This window comes from Solanum lycopersicum, chromosome 9, assembly GCF_036512215.1.
Source record: "Solanum lycopersicum chromosome 9, SLM_r2.1".
NCBI classification, from domain to species: Eukaryota; Viridiplantae; Streptophyta; class Magnoliopsida; order Solanales; family Solanaceae; genus Solanum; species Solanum lycopersicum.
The window spans coordinates 700,976-713,148 of NC_090808.1; the positions used below are offsets into that span (position 1 = coordinate 700,976).

A 12,173-nucleotide genomic window follows, 5' to 3' on the forward strand; every position below is an offset into this window, starting at 1 on the left:
ATACACATAAAAGAACATAAATACTGCTTAAAACCAAACTAAAGAACGTTTTTATATATTATTGCTAGAAACACTAATGAAGTTTTAATTAAAAGATTATTTTTGTAATTTTTAAAACTAGCTAAGTCAAATAGATGCATGTTCAAATACATTTTTAAATTTTAAAAATCACAATTTTAATTTTATGAAGTCCGACTAAATTCAGAAACGCTGACTTGTCTAACCATCACACAAAACACCCATCATACACATGGGGTTGAATTAGCTGAATACGTCACAAAAGCCATAAATAATTGAATTGAATTGGGTGTGCAAATTGAGATGGATATTGAATCGTTGAAGAAATTCTTGGAGAAAGGAGGAGGAAGCTATGAAACCTCAGTGGATTCCATGCCTTCAAGATTTATTGAACCCTTTGTTTGCCATGGGATAAAGGTTGACCTTGTTGAGCCGGGTCGGATTCTCTGTTCATTCAAAGTCCCTCTTCGTCTAGTGGTGAATTACTATTTCCTTCATGTTTCTATATATCTACAATTTTTGTTTGATTAATTTATTGAGATTTCTGATCGGAACAGAATGCCGGTAATTTTCTACATGGTGGAGCTACGGCGACTCTGGTGGATATTATGGGTTCTGCTGTTGTTCATACTGTAGGTGCGCCATTGACTGGTGTATCACTTGAGATCAGCGTTTCATATTTGGATGCTGCTTATCTCGGAGTGAGTTTCTTCTTTTTCAGATTACAATTTCGTAAAGTTTGGATAGGTTGTTGTTGTATTCATCTTTGGAGTTTGGGATTGCATATTTGTGGTTGTGAATTTTGGCTCTTTTCTTCATTCTGTTCAAGTATTGATTTGCAAGCGATATTGTTGTCTTTCGTTTTCACCTCAGAAATGTGCTAAGATGTTGGAAGTTATTATCTTATTCCAGACATGACCTTAGAAGGAGGGTGTTCTATGTGGAGGTCACGGATTAGGATGGAAGGTTATTAGGTGGTTGAGTGTTGTCTTGCTTATACTTCCATACGTTGTAGTATTTCCCCTGTAGTTTGTTGTCCTTTGATTTTTGATACTGTGTATTGAATAATCATGCGATTCTTTCATTTTTTCAGTATGCTTTTTATAGTTATTTTCGTTAATTTTTTTTTTGGATTTGCTTTGATATGTTTTCCTTGAGTCAATGGTCTATCTGAAACAAATACTCCAACTCTTGGTTAGGAATAAGGTCTATGTATACTCTATCCTCCCCAAACCCCACTTGTGGAATTGATCACATTGAGTTTGTTGTTGTTGTTGTTTGCGTAGTAATAGGTCTCACTGAAAATTCTCTCAGAGAAGAAAAGCTAACTAGTAAAAGAGAGAGCCTTATAGGAAAAATGGGTATATTTTGCACCAATGTTATGGTTATCTTTCACGATAATCATAAGAAGGATGAAATTTTAAACGGCATTATAGTGTTGTTATGAAAGAATTACGGCCCTTATTTCATGTGGAGGTCTTTGATGTTATATACAGTTCTATTTGCATAGCTTCTTGAACTGCATTTAGTATAGTTAGCAGAGTACAACTTCGTTATGAGCAGAACTTAATTAATCAGAATGTTTTTGAAGCTCACTTTGAAGTCTTATGCAATAAGTGTGTTCTGGTTTAAGCAATGCCACAAAATTTAGCTTATAAATGCTACTCTAGTATGTCAGACAGAGCAACATTGGCCTTCTTCATTCACCAACCTCCAGCAATGCAACATTTTTGGGATACACATGGATGGCTTTTACATCTATAAGATAAACATGTGCATCAATAGTCAGTTTAACAATTCGACCAGCTTGATATAGAAGCTTTCCCTTTAATCCTCTTGTAGAATGTTAATGCTATCTTCAAGGGAAGAATCTCTTGGCGATGAAGAATAAGGAATTAGATAAAATGTATTTTCATTCACAATTAGACAGTATAGAGAATTTTATCTTGTTATATCAGACATCTAATATACAATTTTAGCAGAAATAATAGTCTAGTAGACTGAACGAGACTATTATTCAGCCTGACATCTTGAATGTAAAGCAATACTAGCTATGAACTGAAACTAGCAGCAACTTAAAGCACTATATTTTAGTGTTATTTGTTTCAACATAGATAAATACAAGTGAAAAACTTATAATCTGTGATGGGTTGTCATATATTGTCGAAAAAAAGAAGAAATAAGTACTTTGCTCATATTAGCCGAAAAAAAGTTGCACCAAGAAGGGGACTCTCATTGACGACGTACTTTGTTTTTTGTATTAATGTGATTGCTGAGTCTGATCCTTCTTTTTTTGATTGACTGGTTGTTGGCCCATTTTTTGTTTGTTTTACTTGCTAAAACTCATAAGATGACTTGTTATAGCCAAAATAAGTAGTACTCCGTTGCTATGCTTTTTCACATATATTATTTCATTTAAGGATGGTGCAAGTCAATGTTATTTAATTTTCAAAAGGATACAATGCAATATCCTCAATTCAATCATTGTCTATCTTACATAATCAGGAGGAAATCGAACTTGAAGCCAAAGTATTACGAGTTGGGAAGTCAATCGCTGCTGTCACTGTTGAGTTGAGGAAGAAAAAGACGGGGAAGATAGTTGCACAAGGTCGCCATACCAAGTATTTGGCTGTCAATAGTAAGCTTTGAGCTATTTTTACTTTCTGAAGAAATTTCCCATACATATATGGGACGTGAATTCATAAGTAGTTTTGGCATGTATTGTGCAATTGAACATTCAAGTATGAAATATTTTTTATCTCAATGAATGATCGTTGTTATAATGAGATTTGACTGTATTACGAAAAGTTTGCTTTTACTGCTAAAAAATGCTAGGTCCTGAATTGATATTTGCTCTGTGGAAGAGGTCAGTGTTGTTTTAACCGAGATAATGGAGTACCTAGAAAAAAAAAAAAGGGAAAAGGGTTTAATATAACCCTCAATTTTGCGATTTTCTCCCTCGTTACACGAGTGGTTGATATATTTAAATTATTTTCATACTACAAAAATATTCTTTGATCCTTTTTAAAAAAAATAACCACTATATGACTATATAAATTAAGAAGAGGCTAAGAGCACAATATACATAAAAACTTCATACCATGTCTTATTACACAACACAAAGGTTAATAAAGTTGGCAACATATAACTTACATGAGAAAGACATAACACACATTAAAAAGAAGTACACAATCAACAAGGATTGTTTTTTTTTACCGTACTTTCAAACAACAAACAAAGCAAAGTTTATTTATGTAAAGCTCACATGCTTATATATGATCCCATCCTAAGTTGCTCGGACTATTAAAAAATATTGTCGCATTTGTGTCAGATCCTTTAAAAATGTACTATTTTTAAAGGACTCAATATGCACTTGAAGACATTTTTGAAAAGTACGAACAACATAGATCTTATCAATTCATCAATTGGCATGGTGATCATCAATAGCTTTTGTCATACCAACAACGAAGTTCAACACATTTATAAGCTCAGGGACATTCTCATTTGGCCTTTCATACTCCAATGTCCAGCAAACCAAGTCGATTTCGCCTTTTGTTTCGATATGAAGAATTGCTTTAAAACTATCATATATATCTGTTACATCACCTTCGAATTCTTTGAGTGTGAGCACCTTATTTTCATAATCTATAGTTTCAAGTATTTGTTTGGAAATCTTCTTTTCCCCATCTGCTCAGAGAAAAAAGAAGAAATGGAAATGAGAAAATTAGAGTTGAGTACAAGACCATCTAACGATATTTTATCTCAATCATAATCGCTAAAATAGTTGAAAAAACTATCACAAAAAGTTTACTAAAAAGACAAGTTAAAGGCATTCTCTTATCCGTTGAACTAATATGAAGAGCCGGATGACATTTTTAGTCAATATCAAAAGCGTGAATGAGTTAGGAGCGAAGAGTGTTCGAGAAAGTTCAATCATAAATTTATCGATATCAAGTTCGTATAAGGAACCAAATTGTTCAAGGGGGTTATTAGGACATTTTAAATTGTTTTGCTTACCAAGGGTATAGTTCCAACAAATTTTGGATCCAACAATTCCAATGCCTCCTTCAAGAAGTTCAAAATTTTGTATATGCAAAGGGGACATAGTGGAGACATGGTGTGGTTTATTTGTAAAAACATCATGAAACACATCCTTGTTAGCCTTCATTTCTATCTTAGCACACAACACAGATTTTAGACCCATTTTTACTAAAAGACTTTGGAAAATAAAAAGATATATATAGTGACACTAGAAGAAAATTATAGAGGTGATATCTTTTACAATGATTAATTATTCAACAATATATATAGACTAAAAGGGGGAAGGGAGGGACTTTTTTTAAAATAAAAATAAAAATCAAAGATGGTATAATATCTTAATCTTGTCCTTTACGACTTATATAACAACATTATATTTCTCAAGAAAATCATTTATCATGCACTTGCAGTATGCGTCAATACTTGTAATGCATATACTGTGCAATCAATCATGTTTCAACCACTTCTAGGAAATATATACTTACTATACTAAAAAGAAATGTTTATAATGCAAATTCTAATTAACCTCTTACCTGAGCTAATTATTCAGATACATTGCAATATTATGAATCTGATAAGATTTTAATGCGTTCAATTATATAGTAAAATACATGTATTTCAGGATCATAGGGTTGAAATCAGGTTTATTAATTTGTTATAAATACATTGTATCCAAGTGAATTAAATGTATCTAGCTAGTTCTTCCTTTTCGTTTTCCATTCTTCTATCTCGACCGTGTGTGTAGTATTTCAGATACATGTGAATCACACTAGAATAATATATGTAGTGTGATTTGCATATGTCTGGAATACATAGACAAATCTCGTTCACTCCCTTTTGTTCTCGCTCGTCTTTCTCCCTATTTCAGTGAATCTGGTAACAAAAAACATGTATCTAAGTGTATGTAACATGAAATATTAATTAGTAAGATAAAACGTAACTATTTCAAAATTATAGGAAGTACCAGTAAATATGGTAAGTTTCTCCAAAATTTACTTGGACTAATAAGATAAATCGTTTGTTTGATTAAATAAGTTATCAATATAAAAGGTATTTTTAGATTAAAAACCCGTAAAAATTATTTTTTATTAAATAAATAAATAAAATAAAATATTTTGAACTATTTATGAGTAATATATCTTACGCCTTGTTTGGATGGTTGTTATCCGGTGTATTGCATTGTAGTATATTATCAGTGTAAATACAATATTTATTTTAATTGTCACTTAACACATATTGTATCATATCATTTAAATCTATTGTTAGATAACGATAAAAATACTCATTTTCATTAAAATAATATAATAAAATACAAAATAAACAATATAATACTATATATATTATAAAATAATACATATCAACCCTCCCAACAACTAAAGCTTAAGCTATCAACATCAGAGAATCCAAAGAAGATATATAGAAATAGATTTTGTCTGATAAATTAACAAATACAATAATAGCTACAAATATTTTCTTTGGGTTTTAAAATTCAAAGCAAAAACAAATCACAATAAGATACGTTAATTATAGTCATTTTTTTTATCAATTAAACAAGGGATAATGCACAAGTACCCCCTCAACCTATGCTCGAAATCTCAGAGACACACTTATACTATACTAAGGTCCTATTAACCCCCTAAACTTATTTTATAAGTAATTTTCTACCCCTTTTTAGCCTACGTGGCACTAGTTTAGAAAAAAAAAGTCAATCATCGTTGGGCCCACAAAATAGTGCCACGTAGGTCAAAAAGGGGTAAAAAATTAATAATAAAATAAGTTCAGGGGGGTAATAGGACCTTAGTATAGTATAAATGTGTCTCTGAGATTTCGGGCATAGGTTGAGGGGTACTTGGGGATTATCCCATTAAACAATAATGTATTTATTTATTGTCCACTCATTGATGTTTCCACTTCCATCATAGATAGCGATAGAAAAAATGGAATTTGCATGTATAACAGTGAAGCGTTCCTTAATAAGATTTTTTTTATATTTAAAATTCTTTTTTTTTTAATTAAATTGTGTATATATAGATATAATAATATAATGATGATTACTTGCTCTTTAATACATAATATATAGATCAAATACAATAATTGACTATATGTTATGTCTTGAACATTCTCAATTTAATTTTTTTTTTAAACGATAGGTAATTTTTTGTTTAAGGGTATTTAAAATAAATTATTGTTATCACTAACTTTATCATTTTTCGATTAGTAAACCTGATCTAGGTTCATGTAAGTTGTTTTATAAAAAATTTAGGAAAATAAGTATAATTGTTTTCCATTATTACTTTTATGATCAAAAACTACTAAAAAATGTTCAATTTTAGATACATACTAAATAGATATGTACAAATATACTCCTATTTATTACTTTCAATTTGTTTATTCTTAGTTTTTTTTTTTGGTTCATTCTAAAAATGAATGTAATTTATTAGTGTATAATTTTTTTTTAAAATTATGAAATTCGTTTTAGCTATGACTTTTAGTTTTAAATTCATATTCTTTATTTATAGCTTTATTATTTTGAATGTCCATAATATTTGTTTATATTTTGTAATTACTTTGAGCCAAAATCAACGATCGATGACAAAAAATAACTTAATTATGGACACCTTAATAGACTTCTTCACATTAAATTTATGCAAACAAAAAGTAGTTAACAATTTAAAATATCTAAAATCATATCAAAATTTAACTAACTTTCTAAATTCTATATATATCACATAAATTATAATAAAAGAAATAATAAATATTAGACCCGTACTAGCACGGACACTGTAACTTAATAAGAGAGTCTTACCTCAGATTCGTGCATTGTTTTTATTTCCTTCGAATTACAGGTTTTATAGATGATATAGATAGAAAGGTATACCTGATTAATTTGTAACTGTTTTTGTGAAAATTAATAATACATTTTTCTTTTTTAAAAAAATTAAAATTAACTTATTTCTAATTATACTAAAAAGACTTTTTTAAAGAGATAAAAAAAAATAGTGCTACGTGAAATGAGATGACAAATAGATCAGGTCGGATTAAATAAAGTGTGTAGGAATTGACTATTTCAAAGCTTTTACACATGTTTTTTGTATTTAAATTAAGACAAATATAAATATCAAATTGCAATAAAAGAAGCATATTTAAACTATTTCTGATGGTAAAAAAAATATACTTTATCCTTTTAAAGATTTTTTTTTTTTAAAAAAAAAATATCACTAAATAAATTAGGAGGAGTCGAAGATCAATATATATAAACTTCACACCTATGTCTTATTACACAACACAAAGGTTTACATAGTTGACAATATATGATTTACATGAGAAAGACACAACAAACATAAAAAAAAAAAAAAAAAAATACACAACCAAACATGGACAAATTAAACAACAAACAAAGCATAGGGTATTTATTTATGATCCCATCCTAATTAAGTTGCTCGAATTCTCTAAAAATAAGTGTTTGATTCATCAAAATGCATTCTTTTTTTTTTTAAGGATTCAACATGCATCTGATGAAATTTTTGAAAAGTCCGAGCAATTCATCAGTTGTTATGGTGATCATCAATAGCTTTGGTCATACCAACAATGAAGTTCAACAAACTTTCAAGTTCAGGGACATTATCATTTGGCCTTTCATACTCCAATGTCCAGCAAACTAAATCGATTTCATCTTTTGTTTCGATATGAAGAGTTGCTTTAAAATTATCATATATATCAACTACATCTCCTTCGAATTCTTTGAGCGTGAGCACCTTGTTTTCATGATCTATAGTTTCAAGTACTTGTTTGGAAATCTTCTTTTCCCCATCTACATTACCAAAAAAAAAAAGGTAAAAGAATTGGAAATGAGAAAACCAAATAGAGTTGACATGTTAAAATACCATCGAAAGAGCTTTATATCAATCATAATCGCTAAAATGGTTGAAAGGTCTTATTAGGATATTTTTAAATATTTAGCTTACCAAGGGTATAGGTCCAACAAATTTTGGATCCAACAGTTCCAAGGTCACCTTCAAGAAGATCAATGATTATTCAACAATATATATAGACTAGAAGGGGGAAGGGAGGGGCTTTTCTTTAATCTTTTTTTTTGAAAATCAAAAGATGGTATAACATCTTAATCTTGTCCCTTAGGACTTAAAAAGATTACAATTGAAAATAAAATAAAGAAAAAAAAATTAAAGTTAAGGCGTGGATATTTCGTTCTTTTTAAGAAGATTCAAATTCACTGCATTAAATATATTTATCTATCCAGTAGTATTCCTCTAGACTTGTTCCCTCTAGGGTGCAATAACCTAATCACGAAGTATAACTCAACAGACTCTGAACAAAATTAAGTCCAAAGCTCTACAAAAAGAGCACCTCTTAAACTAATTAGAACTCTCACTGACTCTCTATTTTTATGTGTACAAAACAAATAAAGACCATCACTGTATATATTACTAAGAAAGTCTTAATAAGAATAGACAAAAAGATAATAGAGTAGGTAGTGAAAATAATTGGCCTGAAGATTATATAAATTACAAGTTATAATGGAGTTATAAATAGCGAAAATAATGCAGCAAAATACCTCTCAACGTGCAAATGCAACTCAACTACTACCAATGAAGAAGCAATAAAGAAAATACAATTAGGCTTAGGTCATTATGAGACAAATCAACACTAAATAAATATTAAAAATGCTCAAAAGACCAAACACTACATTTCTCAAGAAAAGTGACATAAATTTCATATTTCATGCACTTGTACAGTAATTATAATATAGTGTAAAACCCCATAAAATTAATCTTCAGTTAATTAATAATTATTTTTAAGATAATAATTTTTTTTGATTTCGACTTAGGTCAATAGAAAAAAATATTAATTTTAATAAGATATTATATTTTCAGAAAACTCTTACATATATAAATATATGGTCTCATTAATATTATAAATTAATAATTTTTTAAAAGTACAATATATTTAAGATAATTTACTGAGATATGATACTATTATGTTTTTTTTGTTAAAATTTAAATCTAATTGAAGTTCATCTCCAACTTTTTTTTTATTATATTTAAAAGTTTCAATGTTGTTTTTTTTCTAATTGCAGCATAAAATTGTGAAGAGTTCTAGATATACTAATTGTTTCATTATGCGTAACTCACTTCAAAGATATTATATCATCTTCAACTTCATCATCAACATTGTTTTACAATGATATCCATAATTTGTTCTAAACTCTAGGATCTCTGAACATGTATCATTTTCACCCATTCAATAGGTTATCAACGTACATTTATTGCGGTTACTAAAATCAGTAATCATGACCTCATGACTTTTTCACAAATGAGTTCTTTCAAATTCTTTGAGATTTTATTCCAAAAAATATTTTCGACATCAATTAAATTAATATCTCTACAACATAATAATATTTCATGATAACGCCTATAAATTAATTTAGAGATATTTTATTATATGCAATTATGTTTCAACCACTCTAGGGGATATATACTATTCTAAAAAAATATTATAATACTAACACGCAACAATACATAATAATAATCATCCAAAGAAATGAGATATCAACATCAGGATCCAAAGAAAATAAAGAAATAGATTTGTCTAATTAACAAGCAGATACAATAATTACTTTAAATATTTTCTTTGTGTTATGAAAGTCATAGCAAGACATGTTACTTTATCCATTGCTTTGATCAAGCAATACATTTTTTTTTTGTCTAATTGTATCCACTTTAATCATGGATAACGATGATAGAATTAGAATTTGCAATAAGATCTGCTCAATAAATTATTTATTTATTTATTTATTGTCTACTCATTGATTCCTTAACAAGATTTTATTTTCTTTTGTATTTAGGAGTTACGTTGAAGTTAATTTTTTTTAACTAAATTGTGAAAAAATTATATATAGTGATAATAATATAATGATGATTAGTTCAATTCTCTTTAATGAAAAAATATTCTTTGTTGTAATAGCAGATGGATCGCTAAGCGACAAGCCCCGTCTATATATATGTTCTTTTCCAACAATGTTTGCTATTTTTGGGCAAACTGCCCTGTGATGTTATAACGATCAAGTGTTTTTGTTATGATGATATCTCCATATGTGAACGTTCATATGGTTGTTTCAACTAGTATATTTTGATTGTTGCTTAAATGTACTGTATCGTAACGATATTATCGGTAAGTGATTTGTCCAATTAATTCACTGAGCAGATAGGATCGTCAGCCTCTCTCTATATTACTATGTCTAACCAATTTGTATTCTAAAGATGAATACAATTGCACCATTTAATCCTTATAATAAACATTCTGGGAAATTTTTAACACAAGTATTAGTGAATTTGCACCAATGCAAATGTACAAATACATTTGCCAAATGGTGAGTCTGTGACACGCATAGCCAAATCATAAAATAACAAAAAAGTGCATCCTTTGGAGAAAATGCAAATACATTAAGAAACCCAAATTCATTTGTTACATAAGAAGAAAACATATGCAAATACTAAGTAAGCAGTGAAGTAGGTGAAATGAAGCTCTCTGCATAAACAATTCCTCGCTTAATAGTATCACATTCAGGGCATAAATCAAATGGTCTTCCACTTGTCGTGAAATTAGAACTAAAATATGCAAAACGTTGGAAGTGCAGTAACACTTGACAATCCGCAAACATATATACTGGTCGGGCTGAAAGAAAAAGATCGGTATCTTGTATTTTAATAAAGTTAGTCCAAGATTCCATGACACCATAGTCCTTCATTACCCACAACTTAAAAATGCCATTAGTGCTCCTCTTTAAATTGTTATATGTAGAATAAAAGCAAAGCATTCCTCTCAATACTGAAACACCGTGATCGAAGAAGAAGTACAGGCGACATAGATCATACATTTGCTTCAATAACGGTACCTCTCCAAACACCTCATTTGAAATATTTAATGAAACGGTAGTATAATATCCAGAAGGCGACTTACCAAGCCAATGAAATGCTCCATGTAGGAAAGCCAAATTATCCGTACCACAATCCCTAAAACCACGAACCCGCTGAATGTCAGTAGGATAATCAATTCTTCTCCAGGAACTGTTCCTTTTTATAGAGAGAAATTCAATCGAAATATTGATACTTTTTTTTCCATTGAGGTTAACTGCAAGGATCTTATAGCCTTCACTAGTTGCATCATATTCCAATCCAAATACATAATTCATTATTCGATATTCTGGATGGGGAAGTAGTATTGATTCTCTTGTAGACGGGTTCCACAACAAAAGTTCTTCATCGAACATTTCAGAACAAACACGAATAAGAACCAATCCATCACAAGAACAAAATATTCTGGCATCCATTGGAATACAGCTTGTAGGCCAATCAAGCTTTTGTTTATCCTCAACCATCGATAAAGAGGAAGTATAGAAGCTAAAGGTATCATCATTGGTAAGTAACGATTCGGCAATAAGAATTTTTTTGGAATTTTGGTTATCCCTGTTATGAATATAATGTGTCCTCTTAAAGTAAGGATCGTCAATTAATGATTTCCAAAATTTTGAAACACATTTGAACCGAAGAATAGAGCGCATAGGTAACCTGCGAAGGATGTCCATCATTATTTCGTCTTGGAAATGAATTGTTGGGACCTAGATTGGACAATACATCAAAATGAAGAACAACTATTTAAAAACAAACAGTTTTTTATGTTCAAATTGTATGTACAAATAAAAGTATATTGAAGTGAGAAGTGACCTGATGAATCTCCATCTGGTGGCTCTTCCCTGAAAGAAATTCATCAAAACACACACATGGCAGAAAGAAAGAAAGAAAGAAAGAAAGAAATAGGGGATACCTTTGCAAATTTGATTCTTCTTCTTCTTCTTCTTGTGTTGGCATCTGGAAAGATTGAATTTTTTGATAGCTTCTTCTTCTCCATTGCTAAACTTTTGTGTGTTGGTAATAGCAAGATTAGCTTTTATTCTCTTAAGAATGGATTTCTTCGCTTTTCTGCTTGCTAAATTTACATGGACATGGCGACGATGGGAGCATGTACACTTCTTCATGAACAATTTCATCGTCTCAAATGCTAGCAGCTAGGGTTTCAGGTTTCTCTTTATCTTTTAGGGT

At 29.8% G+C, this 12,173-nt stretch overlaps 3 protein-coding genes and 1 long non-coding RNA gene across 5 annotated transcripts; 1 reads left to right on the top strand and 3 right to left on the bottom strand.

The window, feature by feature from the left end:
• Positions 1 to 140: 140 nt before the first annotated feature.
• On the top strand, positions 141 to 2,825 carry LOC101251914 (uncharacterized). Its single transcript, XM_004246714.5, has 3 exons — positions 141 to 495; positions 576 to 719; positions 2,524 to 2,825. The coding sequence occupies exons 1-3, from the start codon at positions 322 to 324 to the stop codon at positions 2,665 to 2,667; spliced, it is 462 nt and encodes a 153-aa protein (XP_004246762.2). The 5' UTR covers positions 141 to 321; the 3' UTR covers positions 2,668 to 2,825.
• A 614-nt stretch (positions 2,826 to 3,439) lies between these two features.
• LOC101251024 (kirola) lies at positions 3,440 to 4,222 on the bottom strand. The gene is made up of 2 exons (XM_069289039.1): positions 4,036 to 4,222; positions 3,440 to 3,705 (listed from the first exon to the last, which is right to left on the bottom strand). Exons 1-2 carry the CDS (start codon positions 4,220 to 4,222, stop codon positions 3,440 to 3,442), a joined length of 453 nt encoding a protein of 150 aa, XP_069145140.1.
• Positions 4,223 to 7,306: 3,084 nt separating this feature from the next.
• LOC138338317 (uncharacterized) lies at positions 7,307 to 8,252 on the bottom strand. Its single transcript, XR_011211763.1, has 2 exons — positions 8,022 to 8,252; positions 7,307 to 7,867 (listed from the first exon to the last, which is right to left on the bottom strand). It is a non-coding gene; the product is annotated as an uncharacterized lncRNA (long non-coding RNA).
• Positions 8,253 to 10,478: 2,226 nt separating this feature from the next.
• LOC138337105 (F-box/kelch-repeat protein At3g23880-like) lies at positions 10,479 to 12,170 on the bottom strand. Of its 2 annotated transcripts, XM_069289202.1 has the most exons (3): positions 11,899 to 12,170; positions 11,799 to 11,827; positions 10,479 to 11,692 (listed from the first exon to the last, which is right to left on the bottom strand). In XM_069289202.1, exons 1-3 carry the CDS (start codon positions 12,119 to 12,121, stop codon positions 10,568 to 10,570), a joined length of 1,377 nt encoding a protein of 458 aa, XP_069145303.1. In that variant the 5' UTR covers positions 12,122 to 12,170; the 3' UTR covers positions 10,479 to 10,567. The 2 variants fall into 2 exon arrangements, with proteins under 2 accessions (XP_069145303.1, XP_069145304.1); XM_069289203.1 differs by lacking the exon at positions 11,799 to 11,827 and having other exon boundaries at positions 11,899 to 12,151.
• Between the last annotated feature and the right edge of the window lie 3 nt (positions 12,171 to 12,173).

Coding starts and splice junctions, on each gene's coding strand:
- LOC101251914 (XM_004246714.5), top strand. CDS start 322: ATGGATATTGAATCGTTGAAGAAATTCTTGGAGAAAGGAGGAGGAAGC. Junction 496..575: donor AAGTCCCTCTTCGTCTAGTG/GTGAATTACTAT, acceptor TGATCGGAACAG/AATGCCGGTAATTTTCTACA. Junction 720..2,523: donor TGGATGCTGCTTATCTCGGA/GTGAGTTTCTTC, acceptor TTACATAATCAG/GAGGAAATCGAACTTGAAGC.
- LOC101251024 (XM_069289039.1), bottom strand. CDS start 4,222: ATGGGTCTAAAATCTGTGTTGTGTGCTAAGATAGAAATGAAGGCTAAC. Junction 3,706..4,035: donor TTGTTGGAACTATACCCTTG/GTAAGCAAAACA, acceptor TTCTCTGAGCAG/ATGGGGAAAAGAAGATTTCC.
- LOC138337105 (XM_069289202.1), bottom strand. CDS start 12,121: ATGAAATTGTTCATGAAGAAGTGTACATGCTCCCATCGTCGCCATGTC. Junction 11,828..11,898: donor GAAGAATCAAATTTGCAAAG/GTATCCCCTATT, acceptor AATTTCTTTCAG/GGAAGAGCCACCAGATGGAG. Junction 11,693..11,798: donor ACCAGATGGAGATTCATCAG/GTCACTTCTCAC, acceptor TGTCCAATCTAG/GTCCCAACAATTCATTTCCA.